Source organism: Myotis nattereri (genome assembly GCF_964212035.1).
Source record: "Myotis nattereri genome assembly, chromosome: 16".
Taxonomy (NCBI): Eukaryota; Metazoa; Chordata; class Mammalia; order Chiroptera; family Vespertilionidae; genus Myotis; species Myotis nattereri.
Window position 1 is genome coordinate 13,197,315 of NC_138091.1, and position 19,417 is coordinate 13,216,731.

A 19,417-nucleotide genomic window follows, 5' to 3' on the forward strand; every position below is an offset into this window, starting at 1 on the left:
TTAGGAGTAGGAATCTATTTTGTCACCTAGTCAGTGGAGATGGCTAATGCAGATATACAGGAAAAAATTATATTTTCTAAAAATCACTTACAATTTAAATGGAAATCCAGAAAGAAAGGTATAAACAATATTCTCAGTTCAGTAAGAAAGAAATTAAAAAGATATAAATATATCAAAATCTTTAGTTATTTTTTCCTTTCAAGTAAACTTTAAAAAGAAAAATTGTGTTTACCTACTTCAAACTACAGCACCAATACCTTTCTATTGAAGTTCAAATAGTAATATTTCTAATGGCCCATAAAAATAATGGAAATACCAATCCCTCAACTCGAAATAATCCATAAAATGCATTAACTTTTAAAAGCTTTGCTTGAGTTGAGTCTTTTATTTATTACAGAAATACTCACATGTGTGGGTTTTGAACTCCTGTAGGATTGGGATTCAGAGTAAACCTTGCTGTAGATTTGAAAGGTGGATTTGCAAAATTCAACTTCAGTGCTTTGCGTTTACCTAAGAAATAACAAATAAAAAGTAAAAGTTTCAAGTACTATAAAACAGGTACTATTCTGAGGGCAAAAGAAATTAATTATCAAAAGGCAGAAAAATTTGCTTTAACATATAGTTATATGTAATATATATACATATGTAATATAATTATGTAATAAAATAGACATAATATTAGAGCATAATGTTCTAAAATGCAACCAAGAATTTTCAGAATTAAGGAAAAGTAAATCAAAATGATCTAAAGTTGTTACTATCCATAAATCACTCAATATGCTCCAGTAAAACAGAAAACAATGCTCAATGCATCCTTTATATTGTTCAGAGATGCTAACACTTTTGCAACTGAAAATACCAACATGAAAATCATTTACCTCAGCAGTGACACTGAAAAATGCTAAACCTTTCCAGTGTTATACTTTAATGCTTTAGTTTAATAAAAATCATTTTCCCTCAAATATGCTATAAACAACTTAGAGTAGAATCTGAAGCATTCGCAAGCACAATGGGCTAAAAAATATCATGGTAGGGTCAACTTCAAATTAATAATAAAGGTATGCCAAATAATAATTTATTTGGAGCAATTTCTTTGGGAAGGAGGAAGGTATCAATGTTTTACATCAAACTAACAAAACATGTCCATTATAAAAAGCCAGAAATATCAGAAGTGATAAAACAAAAAATATATAAAATATAATACATACATCTATAAAATACATATTTGAAATATTTATATACACTTAAAAGTCCAATTACCCCAAACTAATCATTGTCTGTTTCCGATTATTTCCTATACATATATTTTTTTCTCTACAATTAAAATCAGACCGTAATACCGTTTTATAGCATGCTTCACCCACTGACCATGTTTCTTTCTATTTCAATAAATCTTATAAACCATTTCTTTAGGATTCTAGTATATGGAAACTATAACTAAGTTGGGATTTTAAGCATTTTTAAGCCCATCTTGGTTTCATTACATTTTAAGGATACTTGTTCGAGCATTCACTCTTCACACTTTATTATACATATTATACATATGTCTCCCTACCCAAACATCTCTGAAATCCAAACACTTTCCCACCTCTCTGGATTCAAAAGATGAATTAGAGAACTCAACCTGTGCAGCCCGGTACTTGGATGGGATTTGGAAGTTTGAGTGTGCACACTAGCTTGACAAGACCGCAGAATGCACAGAACTCCTGGCAGGGTTCCGATCAGCTCTCAGGGCTGGGCCTTCTACAGACGTGAATTCCGAAGACCAGACACATCATTTTCAGAGATAAGCACAGTACGACATGAATTTTCCACATAATTTGCCTTTCAGTTACAAAATATCTACCAAATAGCTGGTTTGGCTCAGTGGATAGAGCGTCAGCCTGTGGACTGAAGGGTCCTGAGTTCGATTCTGGTCAAGGGTACATGCCCAGGTTGTGGGCTCAGGCCCCAGTGGGGGGTGTGCAGGAGGCAGCTGATCAATGATTCTCTCTCATCATTGATGTTTCTATCTCTCTCTCTCCCTCTCCCTTCCTCTGTGAAATCAATAAAAATATATTTTTTTAAAATGAAAATAAAAACTTGGGAAAATAAATACAAAATCAGAAACTCTAAATATACAAAAACATCACACAAATCAATAAAAATTTAAAAATTGGCAAGGGTATAAACAGTAAAGAAAAATTATAAAAGAATTATTAAAGGCACTAATACCAAAAACAGTTAAAAATTTTATTCATGTGAAATTGGCAAAGTTTAGAGGTTTTATTTTACACATATGCATATATATTTTTAATGATAACATATGATCAAAGTGACTAGGTCAAATAATCACTAGTATAATACACTGCTGGTGGAAAAGTAAATTGATATCTTTTCTGGTGAGAGGTTCAGCAATATACAAGAAAGATTTTTAAATAAATGTGCTCTTCTACTTCTTGGAAATCTGTCTTTAGGAAATATTTAAAGGCAGATTATTCCCAGGCCCTGAAACTTGGCAGAATTTGCCCTGCTGGATTTTGAAATTGCTTGGGACTGCTGCCTCCTCTCTTCCTTCAATTGTCTCCTGTTCTCCCTTCAATTTCATCCAATGCCTGACCCACCACTGTATCTTAGAAGCAGATAACTGGCCTTCTTGTTTATATATAAAAATGGGTCGCGTTCAATCTCACCCATACCTGATGCAGAGGATTTTGGTGGTCAGATTTCAGACGCTGGAGCTGATTACGTCCAGGTGAGATCTGGATTGGACCTGTAGGGTGAATGTACTTTGCACTTGGGGCAGATGTGAATATTTGGGAGCCAGAAGGCAGACTGTAGCAAACTGAATGGTGGACCCCAAAGATAACAGGTCCTAATCTTTGGAACCTATGAATGTTACTTTATATAGTAAAGTTCCTGAAGATAAAATTAATATAAGGGCTTTTGCAATCATAAATTTGAATAAGCTCAAAGTCCACAAACACCCCAAATCAAAGCTGAACACCACATATCATGTGAAGTACATCTGAAACCACCCAGTACATGGTCCATCACCTCTATATGGTGAAAATGATAAAAGACTAAGATCAAATGCAGGACAATGACACAACAAAGATTCATTGTGAAAACTACCCAAAGAAAAAAATCAAAATTGGTCCTTCCTTCAAAAGCCTAATTTTAGAGGAGAGTAGCTCACCTCTGCAGGCAAACAAAATATATTACTACAATTAAAACTTACTCAAACTGTTTTATCGAAAATAAATATTTATATATAATGCACAACACAGGTTCTTTTTCAACATTGCAATCACATTTAAACAAAAATTAATTGGGGTCTTCAAAGGACATTTATTGCAAAAATGAATAAGCACATGTGTAATGGAATATGACTTAACTTGCATAAATTAGATGTAAACACACTCTATACTTCAGAAACACCTGCAGCTATCTTGAAAATTACCCAGTATATATCCTGATCTTTCACTAGCAAAATACATTAAATAATTCTATAAACTTCAAAGCTCCTTTAAGCAGAGGTGACTGAGAGCCTAAAGCTGGTGCCAGGGAGTTTAGGATAAGATCAAGTTACATAACCTGTTCTCCATAGTGCCCCCAACTCTCCAAATGATGAGTTAAGATGAACTCACAAGGCAGCGTGAGGAGGAAAAGGAACAGCCCGGAAAGTCAATCAAAGGTGAGCTTCAGGGAAGGACAGTAAGAGGCAACTCTACAACACTCCGGAAAGGAGTTTCCTGGCTATCTGTAGATCTGTAGGCATGAGCCTTTTATGTTTGTTTGTTTAAAACATCTCTCCTCTCATTAACTTTCTCTAAGAACCTCAAGTACTGGTCTTTCTCGTCTTTACTTCTCTTTCTCAAAGGCCACAAAAACTAAACCCTAAAGGCAACTTGTCACCATGTATTCAGATATTTTTAATGGCAAAACTATAAATAAGACATTAGACTAAAATGAATTTTTTCCAAAAGCCTGCAACAACTTCCATAGGAAGAAAAGGGTACAGGGAAAGAAGTGATACTATAACTGGGCTGTGGAGACTGTTAGAAGCTAAGAGGAATTAAAATATTTGTACGGCAGGGTTTAAAGTACTTGATCAAGAAAGATTATAAACTTGTGATTATAATTACCCCTTTGGTGAGACTGTCACCAAATAACCAATTCCTAACCAGTCAGCAGAGATAAACAGATCCTCCCCTTTATCTACAACAGGCTAGAAACCAGGTATGATCAAACATCTTAAATTATTTAAGTGGCAGGAGAAAATATCTTCTCTCCTAAAAGAAAAGATTGTCTTTATATATTTAAAGCCTAAGTTCTGTGCCTTATGTAGAAAATGCTCTCAAATGTTTATTGATCTGAAAATAAATTTGACATGGACAGCCCCAGACAACTCAGTGTGGGTTAAATTAGCTAGAATAAGTTTCTGTTGTTTGCCACCGAGAACCCCGACTGATAAAAAAAAAACAGTATCTGTCCTCAACCCAAAATGTTTGCAAAGCATGGCTATATCCTTTAGGGCAGCACTGCCTAACTGTCTCATGCTCTGGCTTATGGAGAAAATGAGGACGTTTGTTCAACACACTGGGAAAATTAGAGTCATAGCTAGTCCAGAGGCTGGCCTAGTGGATCAGCAGCCTCAGGCCCCACTCAGCCATTCCAAGATCTGAGGGTACCAATCTCTGCACCACCATTGAAATTCTGGTTTCAAAGCTCTCCCTTAAGAGAACACCCAGTACAATTTAAACAACCTTGCTCACATCATCATCTAAGACAATTTCTTCTTCAACAGTTCTCATGAGAGAAGCATTCCCAAGCATGGGATCTTTAAGAATATTCAGAACTATGACTGAAGAACAAAAATTTGTCCAAGCATATCCATATTCACTCAAGCCTAAGAATATCTTTTGCTGTAATTCTGACTACAGAGCATCTCACAGGGTCACACAATATTAAAGTTAGAAGGAAGGTATCTTTCAGCTGTATTTGGCCTTAAGCAAGATAAAGAGCCCTGAATATTATCCCTCCATTTATCTTCTCAAGTAATACAAACCTTTAACATCACTTTCATAATATTCTAAGCTGAGCCAACAGTTGAGTTCAGCCTTGGTCAAAGATATCACGAAGGGCAGTAGAGAGTCTACCACTCAAATATGGAAGATGACCACTCTCTGCAATCTAGATTACCAAAAGCATCTCTCCCCCACCTTCCATAGATAAGAAAAAGGTGTCATTTCCCTGTTATTTATTAAGCAGCAGCATTATGTAGTTTCCAAAACCACCAAAACCAGTCCATCCTCAGAGAGATACTATGTTTACACTGGGTCCACTTTTATCTGGGTCCTCTCTCATCCTCCTCAAGGCTGTTCCCATCATCAAATTGTGTACTATTTTCTGTTCTAAATGTTTAACTATTTTGATTTATCTTTAAGCTCTGCAAATCATCTGTAATAGGTAACTAGAATAGCAGTTCAACAAATATAGGGTGTCCCATAAAAATATACACACACTGAATAATTATAAAGGCAGTGTTCATTAAGTAAATTTCATTTTCAAAATTGAGTTGTCAGCTGTTAAAGTGTGTATACATTTTTGTGAACACCCAGTATTTATTGAATTAGAATTACTAGGTTGTTTTTTTAATAAAAATTGCACTACCCTCTCATACAAGCTAGTGGGCTTTTCTTTTATTGTACCATTAGAGGCCCGGTACACAGATTTGTGCACCAGTGGGGTCCCTCGGCCTGGCCCGCAGGGACTGGGCCAAAACTGGCTCTCTGACATCCCCCAAGGGGTCCTGGATTGGGAGAGGGTGCAGGCCAGGCGAAGGAACCCCACCGGTGCACAAATCCATTCACCAGGCCTCTAGTATGCATATAAGATCTTTGGTTAATCTCTTCCCACCCTGCCCCCTCCCCGCTTCACTCTGAGATTCATCAGTCTGTCCCATGTTTCCATGCCTGTGGTTACCGCTCCTGCTTTGAGCGTCTGCCCCCTGGTGATCAGTGTGCGTCATAGATACCAGTTGGCCAGTTGAATGGTCAGCCGGTCACTTAGGCTTTTATGTATATAGATAGGGAAGCAAGATTGTTACCATAATGATTAGAATGCTCCCACCCAACCTGTAAGAATGGAGACCATCTGTAAAATATTTTAGTCAATCTACATATTTTCAACACCGATGATCTCACCAAATTTGAAATAGTAAATAGCAAAGTTCTTATTGCTGACTAGAGGCCCAGTACACGGGATTCGTGCACTATTGGGGGGGCGTCGTTCATCCTGGTCAGCCGAGTGGCTGTGGACCCGCCCTGAGTGCCTGCTCCCGCTGCGGGCTGATCTGTGGGAGTGCACTGACCACCAGGGGGCAGCTCCTGCGTTGAGCGTCTGCCCCCTGGTGGTCAGTGTGCGTCATAGTGACTGGTCGACCAGTCATGGCTGTTCCGCCATTCAGTCGCTGGGCTTTTATTATATAGGATGGCAATAAAGATCACTGAAGGACCTGTACTGTGTAATAGCTGCCTCTAAAGGAACGTTTTTTTTATATAATACTAAGGAATCACTGGGTGTTATGTGGTAGACCCTTATAAAACTAGTCACCAATGATTCAAAGCTCCCTGTGTCCATACTTCTTTGTAATATGACTTTACTGTTCCTTCCATTAAGAGGTAAAGTCTATATTCCTACCTCTTGTATCTGGGTTGGCCTTGGGATTTGCTTTGATCAGAAAAATATGGCAAGCAGAAGGAATGTTTAATGACTTCCAAAACTAAGCCTTTGAGGCCTGTGGCTTCCACTTTTACTTTCTTGGAAAGTGACAGAATCTAAACACAAAGCAGTTCGGTCTGGCTTCCTTGGTAATGAAAGACCACAGGGGGAAGAGGTCCAGAAATACCAGCCATCCCAGCTGAGCTTCGTCAGCCCTAACAGATCTACTAACTGAATGCAGACATGTGAGTGAGCTCAAGAGAGAACAGCAGAACTGCCACTCAGCTAATAGAATCTTAAAAATTAAATAGTTGCTCTTTTACACCACTGCTCACAGGCCAAAGGAACTAGGTAGGAATAGTCAGTCCCTCTTAAGTGCCCCCACTGCCCCCACGGGAATTCCATGGAACCCAGAATAGCAGAAAATGAGAACTTGCAGTACAATGAACGAGTCACTCATATAATACCTTCAAGAATATTGGTGACTGACCTGCAAGTATTCAGAGCATCCCACCTAAGGTGTGTGTGTGTGGGCGGGGGGGGGGGGGGGGGGGGTAACACTGAATTCTCAAATTCTCATTTCTCCCTTGGCTTTCATTCTTAGTACCTTATTTTCAAAGCAGAACAAGAATCCAGAATAACTTTATGTAAATAATTATTTGTAATCACTCATTATGAAATGAGGAATACACAATTCTAACTACAACATTACTAGGTATATTCAAACAATTTCAGAAATGAGGAAATAGAACAGTAGACAAGAACTTAATTTCATTTACTCTGCTGCCTAAATTACTACAGTAATGAGTGCCCTAATTTATTTCATAAGTTCCAGAGAATAAGAGAGGAAGTAGGTTGGGCTTGGAATATAAGAAATGGAAAACTGTCAGTTCTATCTTACACTTGCAATCTCAGGCATTCCAAATATTAAATGAGCAACTATCAGCTAATATTATATTGCCCCGCTCCTCTTCCATCTTTGATACCTAACAGTGAGCAAAAATTCATAACTCTCCCTTGGAACTCTGAACTCCATCAATAAAATAAAACACTGTTATTGATCCATGCAGCTATGCATTTTGAAAACTGAATGTTCTGAGTTTAAGAAACCAAGTAAATATGCCAACAGCTACCCTTTTAACATATTTTAACACTTTAGTATAAGATGGGTTTTGGAGAAGTGCAATATAATAATTTACATAGCCATACATGCAGAAATATCACAATTATACACAATCGTAGTATGCCAGGCAGTGGAAACAAAATGACCTATCCACAAAATTTTTGTTTGGCATCCTGCCAAAATTGTAAAGGAATGTGGTAGGAGGAGGCTAAAGGATAGGAATAGGGGGAAATTTTATTTCTGCTAGATGCTAAATGATCACCACTGAAATACTGGTAAGAATAAAAACAGGGATATTTCTACAGTATAGTCATTTACACATCTGTAAACCCAAGATAAAAACAATTCCTTACTTGGCAGTACTGCTGTGGTGAGGATCACTATACCTTAAAAATACAATGGCTGGTAAAGAGTAGTTATGAGCCCTAACTGGTTTGGCTCAATGGATAGAGCATCGGCCTGCGGACTCAAGGGTCCCAGGTTCAATTCTGGTCAAGGGCATGTACCTTAGTTGCGAGCACATACTCAGTAGGGAGTATGCAGGAGGCAGCTGATCAATGTTTCTCTCTCATCAATGTTTCTAACTATCCCTCTCCCTTCCTCTCTGTAAAAAAATCAATAAAATATATATATTTTTTTAAAAAGAGTAGTTATGAAAAAATAATTACTATGATATTAGTTATATGTATTTACACTAGATTAGTTATAAAAATTATGGAATACTACACACACACAAAAAAAAAAAAACGGAATACTACACACACAAAAAAAATACAGGTAGATGCCTACTGACACCAGAAAATGTTAATAAATAGTAGGGGTTTTTTAAATCAGACAATAAGAAATGTGTCTAATAAATTATCATTTTAGTAAAAGCATATATGTTCACAGGGAACCCCATATTTGGTATGAGTCCCAGGTTGCAGCAACCCAAGGAATTTCCTAAGTGAAGGAATGTCTTCTGTTATTCATAACAAGCCCCTTTCAACCAAACCAGACTTTACGCTAATAAGAGATGAGGGTTAGGAGAGACCCTACAAAATTTCCGGGTGGGGGCAGATCTGCAGAGAAATCAATTAAGTGATTAGAGAGTTATAATTTTTAGCCCCGCCTCCTAAACTCCAGAGGGGAAAAGGGCTGGAGATGGAGTTCAATCACCAATGACCAATGATTTAATCAATCCTGAGTAGGTAATTAAGCTTCCATTGAAACTCCTAAGCAATGGATTTGGGGAGCTTTCTGGTTGGTGAACACATCAAAGTGCTAGGAGAATGCTGCACCCAAAGCAGGCAAAGAAGTGCTGCACCACCTCTCCCTCCACACCTTGATCTATGTATCTCTTCCATTTGGTTGTTCCTGAGTTGTATCTTTTCTAATACAGAGTAAACATGAGTTCTGTGAGCTGGTCTAGAAAATAACTGAATGTGGGTGCAGGAGGCAAAGGAGGGGGTATCAAGGGAATCCTCTGATTTGTAGAGAACCAAGCAGAAGTGTGGGTAACCGGAGCACCACATTTGCTAGCAAAGCAAGTAACAGATGGATCTGAAGCAGGGGCAGTTTTGTGAGGCAAAACCCTTTAACTGATGAGATGTTATGCTAACTCCAGGTAGATAGTGTCAGAACTGAAGTGAACTATTGGACACTCAGTTGGTGTCAGAAAACACCTGAGTGCTAACATCTGGAATACTGAGAAGTAAAGAATATTAAGATTTTCTAAAAGCAACAGAAGTCAGTTTCAAGAAATCTTTTTATTTCCATTAATATTTGTAATTGACATTTTATACTATCAAAATCTATAAGCAAGCCTAAAAACAAGTATAAAATATTCCAATCCAATTAGAGATAAAGTGGAAAGGTATTATTCATAAATATATTTTTCTCTCTCATATATCAATAGTTGATTTATAAACAAATATAACACATTATCAAGAATTATCAAGTCAAAAATCCTTCAAACTCCTGATTTCATAAAGGTCTTTTTAAAGCAAAACATGAACATGACCACATAATGCTGACTCAGGAAAATCAAAGAGGGTCTTATTTACTTTTTTTCCTTTCTACTTGGCTCTATAATGGTTCACATTAACTATGACCTCTCTCTACTCTCCAGGGAACATTTGACTCCCTCATCCTACTACCCAATTACCTTATCCCCAAAGCAAATACCATCGCCATATAAAACTTTACCTATAATAACCCTGCTTTATAGCATACTCCTTAGGAATTCAGAAAGACAAAAGGAATCAATTTTGTTCATACACGACAATTTGCATATATTTTAATGCAATTATGATAAATTGGAAAGCCTTCCTGTAAACTTTTACCACTAAATGGCACCTTTAAATGACAATAAGGCTCAATTTTCCTGACCATTTGTGGCTGGAGACAACCTGCACTCAAACAGGAGAGCGAGTCACTGCTGTGAAGCAATAGGATATAAGCTGTGTTCTGGTAGCTTGTCCCACCTAAAGCAGAAGTAAAGCTTTATTTCAAAGATGACTTCCCAATTCTAAAGCACATCAACAGTTTAGCAATAATTTAACAACTGCAGAGGAGGGGCACGCAGAAAATCACACCCTGTAATTTTTAGCTATCTATATTTATAAAAGCCTAAGTGACCTTTACAGCGGAATGACTGGAACGACCAGAATGGCTGGTCGCTATGATGCACACTGACCACCAGGGGACAGATGCTCAACACACAGGATCGGGCTCCCTCCTGCCTGGATCGGGCCTGCGGGGATAGGGCCAAAACTGGCTATCCAACATCCCCCGAGGGGTCTGGACTGTGAGAGGGCGCAGGCCAGGCCGAGGGACCCTAGTATCTATATAATAAGCCCTTTCTTTTTCAGGCACACAGTCAGCATTTGAGCATATGCATTCTTCACATGCAGAACCTGACATTCACTGGATGCCTCTGTCCACTGGAAATTAGATACAGCAGCCCAGTGACTCAGTACTTTACATAACAGCACCTGGAGTATAACAGCAACTCGAACATTCTGGAATTAATAATCCAAGCTTAAGTTTTTGACTTAACAACTTTAGAACAAATAGTTTTCACACAGATATCTCAATTGGGGGTTTTATCTGTTTTTCTTGGTATATCTAATTTGTTGCTTCATTTTTTTTCTCAATCAGAATATGCACAAATAGAAGTTATGTAGGTTCTTTGAAAAAGTTAGCCAGAAGCTTTGACTGAAAAAATGCTACTTACTGATAGAACCTCATGACATGTGTTAGTCAGCCATCTTCTGGCTTTTAAAAAGATAATTTGCCATTTTTAATTGTCTCAAATTGCACGGCATGTGACAATCTTTGGTATACTCAACTTTTTCCATTTCGCTGCTACATTATACTATATATCTTTTTAAGAAATTTTATGATTTACAATTTAAATTCAGATCCACTGTGTCACTACCAAAGCAAATAACAGAGGTGGAAAACGAATAAGCATCTTCTACACAAAGCTCATATTGTATATATACAAGCAATAACTACAGCACTATTATACTCCTCTCACCAGCGTCTGAATAGCTTCTTTGGATTCCAATGAATACCACCTCCCAATTTAAAAATCATTAAGATGTGAATAACACTTTCTTTTCTTAGTGAACACAAGTACTATTTGTTGCCCATAAATATATTCTATAATTTGAAGTTTTTTAAAAGTTAGACTAAAGTTATATTAATCAAGAGTAAATTGCACTCAAGGAGGTCTGTTGTATTCTATCTACTTCCTGAATGTATAAGTACATGAGACTGAATTTTCTCGAATTTGTTATTTACAAATTGTGCAAGAGCAAGTCCGTTTTAGAATACTATGAAGGAGAGACTTCAATAATTTAGTTACAAGATGGGTGACTAAACAGAATAGTGAACAAGGAGAACTGGTTAAGAAATTGTTACTACGGAAGGGTGAATAATTACACTGTTGGACAAGAATATACCAGTCACTGAAAAGAATGAGAACTCTGACTTCTACTATAACCAAAGTGCCTGCTCTTCAATGACTAATTCTGGATCCCAAGTACTGGGGAAGGTAATGACTGGAAGGACCTGAGCATTCTGAGCACTGAATATAAATTGGTAAACAAAGCTTATACCAGTTTAAGATTGATCTTAATTTAATAGATCTAGTCTAACATACCCACTGGTTCTACAACTTCATCAAAAATATCAAGAATTATTATTTGACATGTTTTTTCATTATCTTCAGAGATTAGAAGATTTTTAAAAGTTAAAAAGAACCCTGATTGCCAAAACCGGTTTGGCTCAATGGATAGAGCGTCGGCCTGCGGACTAAAAGGTCCCAGGTTCGATTCCGGTCAGGGGCATGTACCTGGGTTGCGGGCACATCCCCAGTGGGGAGTGCAGGAGGCAGCTGATCGATGTTTCTCTCTCATCGATGTTTCTAACTCTTTTTCTCTCTCCCTTCCTCTCTGTAAAAAATCAATAAAATATATTTAAAAAAAAAAAAAAAAAAAGAACCCTGATTAATGAACATGTCAACTCGTATTCCAGGGTATGAAGGATAAATGTCCAGTTTTAATTCTGTTAACATAAAAACATTCAAACCTGTAAAGAATTTTTGAGTTTATTTGAGCCAAACTGTCGACAATTGCCAGGAAGTAGAATCTCAATGGATTGGGATAATGCTCTGAAGAATGGTGGTTTTTCACCTATTTTTATACATTGCATCAAAGGAGGAGACTAAGTGGGTTACATGAAATCCATTGGTGATAGATTAGGGAGGCGGGAGAAAGCAAAGTGGGGGGTGGGGGAGGAACCTCTGGGATTGGATAAAAGATAAAATGATAGACACATACTTCTTTTACTTAGGTGGGTACAGAATAGTTAACAGTCAACAATTAACATGGTAACAATAACAATGAAGGAATATATGGTTGTGTCCTGGTGCCCAGGGCATTTGGTTGTGCCCTGAGGGGTCCAGCAAAAAGGGAAGTTTCAAGTTACCCTGACATTTCAAGAATATGTTATCATAGATGCAAAAAAAATAGCCTCAAGGTAAAGATTGGCCTTGTCAGGAAAGATTACTGGCCTAGGGCTTGACTATCCATCATAACCGCTTTTAGTTAAAGTTTAATTTCAGCATCCTTTGTGGTTACTTTAGGTCTTTGAGTTTGCAAGAATGCATGCAGGCCTTCCCTGAGCTTGTCAGGTTAGCATGTGGTCCCTTTTGTCCACATCTCAAAGTACAGAAAATCATGATAAATGTTTTTATATATGTGTGCATATATACACATAATTTCACATTTAAGTCACAAATGGTCAATGCTTACCTCTAAAATTTGCATTCGATGGTATGCCCCAAACACAAACTTTTTTTTTTTTTGAGCTGACTACAGCTACTATTTGCAGAGTCCACAAATGTTTGGAAACACAAATTAACCATGTTTAATTTAGACAAAAATCCCTGATGGTGGCCAAACGACCAGGTTGAAGGTGATGGGGAAAGTTAGCCTATATGAATCACACTGACAGCTCTTACACCCACTGACCAATCTTAACATGACCAACAACCAGAAATCATTTGCTTCTTGATATGATGCAACAAAAAACACACAGCTCTATCTATTTTAACTTCTATGTGATCAAGTCTCAATCTAGCTACCAATTAACAGGGAATACAGGACAAAGAGGAACATGTGAAACACTAATTTCTAAAAGGATATAATCAGCCAAATTTAAATGTGCAAAATGCTACAAAACACATGACCCAATTTTTTCAATGGATAAATGGCAAGAAAAAAGAAAAGAGGAAACTGCTCTAGATCTAAAGAAACTTAAGAGATAATCAACCAAGTGCAGTATGTGTGGACCTTGTTGAGATCTCGACTTGAACAAATCAACTATAAACACAGCATTTGTAAGGCACTGAAGGAAATCTGAACATGAGTGGCTATCTGAAATATTTTGGGGGTTTTTAATGATGTAATAATGGTATTTAGGTTTTGTATTTAAGAGTTTTCATCACTTAGAAGTTTTTTGACTGACAGATATGTGGATGAAATAATGATAAACAGAATCAGCTTTAAGATATTTCCAGAGAGCCCAGCTGGCATGGCTCAGTGGTTGAGTATCAACCTATGAACCAGAAGATCACAGTTCAATTCCCTGTCAGGACACATGCCTGGGTTGTGGGCTTGATCCCCAGTGGAGAGCATGCAGGAGGCAGTTGGTCAATGATTCTCTCTCACCACTGATGTTTCTATCTCTTTCTCCCTCTCCCTTCCTCTCTCTGAAATCAATAAAAATATATTTTAAAAAAAAAATATTTCAGGAGAGATAGATGGCAGGAGAAGGAACAAATGAAATATGATTAGCCATATATTGATAACTGTTGCTATGTAATGGGCACATAGGGGTTCATTATACTATTCTATTTTTATATGTTCGAAAACTTCCATAATTAAAAGTTTTTAAAAATTAAATAATGTTCTCTCTTCCACCTCTAAGTAAAAGAAAGTAGGAGGGACATAAGTATTTTTGCTAAAAGCATCAACTCATTGTTAAGAGGGTCTATATATATATATACTAGAGGCCCGGTGCACAAAAATTTGTGCACTGGGGGGGAAGGGGGGTCCCTCAGCCCGGCCTGTGCCCTCTCGCAGTCTGGGACCCCTCGGGAGATAACGACCTGCTGGCTTAGGCCTGCTCCCGGGTGGCAGAGGGCAGGCCCAATCCCTAGGTGCAGCCCCTGGTCGGGCTCAGGGCAGGGCCGATTGGGGAGTTGGGGCGCTGCCCCCTGTCATGCACAGAGCAGGGCAGATTGGGAGGTTGTGATGCCACCCTCAGTTATGCTCGGGGTAGGGCCGATTGGGGGGTTGGGGCACTGCCCCCTGTCACACTCAAGGCAGGGTCAATGGGGAGGTTGTGGCGCCACCCCGTCATGCACAAAGCAGGGCCAATCAGGGGGTTGGGGCACTGCCCCCTGTCACGCACAGAGCAGAGCCCATCAGAGGGGTTGGGGCTCTGTACCCTGTCACGCACAGAACAGGGTCAATCAGAGGGTTGGGGAGCTCCCCCCTGTCACTCACAGAGTAGGGCCGATAGGGGAGTTGGGGCACCGCCCCGTCACACACAGAGCAGGGCAGATCAGGGGGTTGGGGCACCACCCTCTATCACCCACAGCGCAGGGCCAATCAGGGTGTTGGGGCGCCGCCACTGTCACACTCAGGGCAGGGCCAATGGGGAGGTTATGGCTCTACCCCATCACACACAGAGCAGGGCCCGTGGGGGGGGGGGGGGCCGCACCCTGTCACACAGAGAGCAGGGCCGATCAGGGGGTTGGGGCGCCACACCCTGTCACACACAGAGCCGTAGGGCGATCAGGGGGTTGGGGAGCTACCCCCTATCAGGCACAGAGCAGGGCTGATCAGGGGGTTGGGGCGCCTTCCCTGTCACGAACAGAGCAGGGTGGATAGGGAGGTTGTGGCCCCGCCCCCTGTCACACACAGAGCCGCAGGGCGATCAGGGGGTTTGGGCGCTGCCCCCTGTCACGCTGATCCCGGTGCCAGGAGGCCTCGCAGCTCCGCTGATCCTGGTGCTGGGAGGCATATTACCCTTTTACTCTATAGGATAGGATAAAGGCCTGGTGCACGGGTGGGGGCTGGCTGGTTTTCCCTGAAGGGTGTCCTGGATCAGGGTGGGGGTCCCCACTGGGGTGCCTGGCCAGCCTGGATGAGGGGACAATGGCTGTTTGCAGCTGGTCACACACCCTTCAGGGTAGGGGTCCCCACTGGGGTGCCTGGCCAGTCTGGGTGAGAGGCTGAGGGATGTTTTCAGGCTGGCGGGTGACTGAAGCTCCCAACCGCTTCTTTTTTCCTTTTTTTTTTTTATTCTGGGCCAGCTTAGCTCTGACTCCAGCTCTGAGGCCTATGCTGCTGAAAGCAGGTATCTGGTTTGTGTTCTATAATCGAAACACTGTATCAACTCCAGCTCTGAGATCCCGGCTCGCTGAAAGCAGGTTTCTGGGGTTTTGTTTAGCTTCTATATTTGTTACAATGTTTCAAACTGCAAGCTCAGAGGCCGGCAAGGCAGGCGGGGAACGTTGGAGTCCTCCGTCACTGAATCAAGCAAGCCTCATGTTCGCTTCCAGCTGCCTGGCTGCCGGCCACCATCTTGGCTGGCAGTTAATTTGCATATCGCCCTGATTAGCCAATGGGAAGGGTAGCGGTCGTATGCTAATTACCATGTTTCTCTTTTATTAGATAGGATACAAGTCCATCCCCATGCAATGCATGGCTAGGCCATCTTGTTCACTGACTACCAAGTCTCCTGACCACTTATCTTGATCAGCTGTTTTCTAGACACACCTAAGTCATCGGAGGATCCCAAGGCAATTCATTTTCTACATCTGTCTAGGCCAGAATAACCTGGAGTTTTTGATTAAACATTTTTCCCTATTGATAGATCCCCTATGTCCCTTAGCTTTAGAGCAACAAGAAATCTTTGCATTTAATGTCCTGTCAGGCTTATTAGATAGGAATGTCAAATTCTCTGGAGCCAGAAAATAAAAAAATTATTATCAATCATAAGTCCTGTTCCCATAAGCCTTTGCGAGTGAACACCCCTCAAAAACCATTCCGATGAGTGCCCAGTGCTTTCTTTCAAGAGTCCATAAAACACTATGGTTTATAGCATGTAACCTGTGACTAGACCAGTGATGGCGAACCTTTTGAGCTCAGCGTGTCAGCATTTTGAAAAACCCTAACTTAACGCTGGTGCCGTGTCACGTATAAAAATTTTTTGATATTTGCAACCATAATAAAACAAAGACTTATATTTTTGATATTTATTTTATATATTTAAATGCCATTTAACAAAGAAAAATCAACCAAAAAAATGAGTCCGCGTGTCACCTCTGACACGTGTCATAGGTTTGCCATCACTGGACTAGACTAAGGTCACACAATTCTGTCATTCATTAACTGTATGACTTTGGAAAATTTACTTCATCTTTTTGTGTTTCAATTTAAATAATTATTATACTCACTTCCTAAGGTTGTTATGAGAATTAAAGGAGTTAATATAAAGTGTTCAGAATGGGATTTGGCATGCAGTAAATAAGTTATTTATTACTACCACCAAATAGTCTGTCTCATGTTCAATCTCTCAAACATAAGCTGCTTCAGAGTAGGCTCTAGATTTAATTCATCATAAAAAACCCAATACCTCTGACCATCAGTGATGCACAGATATTTGTTAAGTGTTACATTTATGCCTCTATTTATTTAATGTTACAAAAGGTTCCCTAAAAAGGAGTGAATATGCTTGAATACACCTGAGTTTCATTTCTGATTAATATGCACTTAATTCTACCTAATGAGAAGATAAACACCAACATGGCTAGTATTAATCTTTTCATCTGGACACTTGTGACTGGATTTTGAAAGCACTCAAAATCATTTAGTGAGAATTCAAGCATTTCCTACACCTTATTTGAAAACTATCACCCTAAATTTATAAGCTAAATTAAAATCCACTTTGATTAATTGGGAAACTCTCTAGAAACTTTCCAAACCATTTCTGCCCTATATCTGTTCAACCTCGAAAGTTCTGTCATATATCCCTTCATTGTTAAGAGTCAAGTTCAACTGGCAGCTGAAAGGAAACTTTTTGCAATGTGGGTGCATTACTAATTTTTTTATCGCTCAAAACATCACACATTAAGCTTCTCCAAATTATTTTAAAGGTTCAATAGCTGTTTGAAATGAAACTTTCCTTCTTCTAGCACCAAAACCATTTTTTAGGAGAAATTAATGTTTCTACCACCTCAAGATAAGAGATAATTAGGCAACATTCCCCTTGGAATGGCATAACGTATAAAGGGACTAGTAAATCTCAGCTCTGCCTATTCCGATACTACCATCCTTGGGTTTTAATTAGTATAAAAGCTGTTTCCAAGCAGATGGACTTTCCTCTGGCAGTTCATCATGGTCCACAAAGATAGTGATGACTGTCTTTGGATGCTAGCTGGGCTTATGGCAAGTCCCACAAAAGTCTTATTTTCAACTTACTTCAGCATCTATATTAATTTAGATAAGCCTTGTTAACACTCCAGCAGTAGCAAATGTGGTCATTCTTTTTCTGGGAAATTGGAGATTTAGCCAGCTGAATTTTCTAAGCTCTTTATTTTTTTTAATCCTCACCCAAGGATATTTTTCCATTGATTTTTAGAGAGAGTGGGAGGGAGAGGGAAAGACAGAGACAAACACCGATGTGAGAGAGACATATCGATTGGTTGCCTCCTGCATGCTGACAGGGCTGGGAGCCTGCAACCAAGGTATGTACCCTTGACTGGAATCGAACCTGGGACCCTTTAGTCTGCAGGCCGATGCTCTACCCCCTGAGCAAAACCGGCTAGGGCTAAGCTCTTCATTTTTTTTTTTATTTATAATATATTTTATTGATTTTTTACAGAGAGGAAGGGAGAGGGATAGAAAGTTAGAAACATCGATGAGAGAGAAACATCGATCAGCTGCCTCCTGCACACCCCCTACTGGGGATGTGCCCGCAACCAGGGTACATGCCCTTGACTGGAATCGAATCTGGGACCCTTGAGTCCACAGGTCGATGCTCTATCCACTGAGCCAAACCAGTCAGGGCAAGCTCTTCATTTTAAATGCAGGGTGGTTTGTCCCTGTCCTTTGCTCCTTACCTTCCCTGGTTTTTTATATGCCACCTCCAAAAAAGTCAAATACTTCCTTGAGCAAAACATTATCTTTGTTTTAATGCATGTTTAGTATGTTTTATGTTTTAATATTTATTTATTAAATTGATTGGGGTGACAACTGGTCAACATGGACATATACATACATTTCAGGTGTGGGTTTCTATGTTACAAGATCTGTATATTGCACTGTGTGCCCACCACCTTACTGTCACCTTACATGAGGATCCCTTTCTCCCCCAACCCCCAATATTATCTGTTATAGACATTTCTTATTAAGTCAGTAAACTTATTAGTGACATACTCAAATTTCTATAAAGATTTAAGAAACATCCTTCTTCCTCTTTATTGTTTCTTTTTTATTATTACCAACTTAAAAACAATTAGGGATACTTAACCTGAAAGAACAGTTTCACAATAAAATGAGAACCTGTCATTAGGATACCTTCATTTTTTCTCCAAATATTCTGATGTGCAGTGTGCAAAAGCAGTCACTATCTGCAATCAAATTTCCTCTAGAGCAGCGGTTCTCAACCTGTGGGTCGCGACCCCTTTGGCGGTCAAACGACCCTTTCACAGGGGTCGCCTAAGACCATCCTGCATATCAGATATTTACATTACAATTCATAACAGTAGCAACATTACAGTTATGAAGTAGCAACGAAAATAATTTTATGGTTGGGTCACAACATGAGGAACTGTATTTAAAGGGCCAGAAGGTTGAGAACTACTGCTCTAGAGCATATAACTTTCTAAATAAAGACCCCACTGCTATGCAAACATCTCCAAGTAAAACAATTGTTTAAAGCCACTAAAAGTTTTTAAAACTACCAAAAGTGTAAAAGGCAAAGCTACAGAAAGTCAACACTATCCAAACTTGTCTTTAGCACTCA

The 19,417-nt window shown here is 39.3% G+C and overlaps 1 protein-coding gene across 2 annotated transcripts in view; it reads right to left on the reverse strand.

The window, feature by feature from the left end:
* The window catches only part of MAP2K4 (mitogen-activated protein kinase kinase 4), a 120,260-nt gene that overhangs the window by 84,130 nt on the left and 16,713 nt on the right, over nucleotides 1-19,417 (reverse strand). For both annotated transcript variants that reach the window (XM_081110265.1, XM_081110264.1), the window contains exon 3: nucleotides 408-510. In XM_081110265.1, the coding sequence (XP_080966391.1) occupies nucleotides 408-510 (103 nt within the window). The remainder of the gene's footprint in view (nucleotides 1-407; nucleotides 511-19,417) is intronic.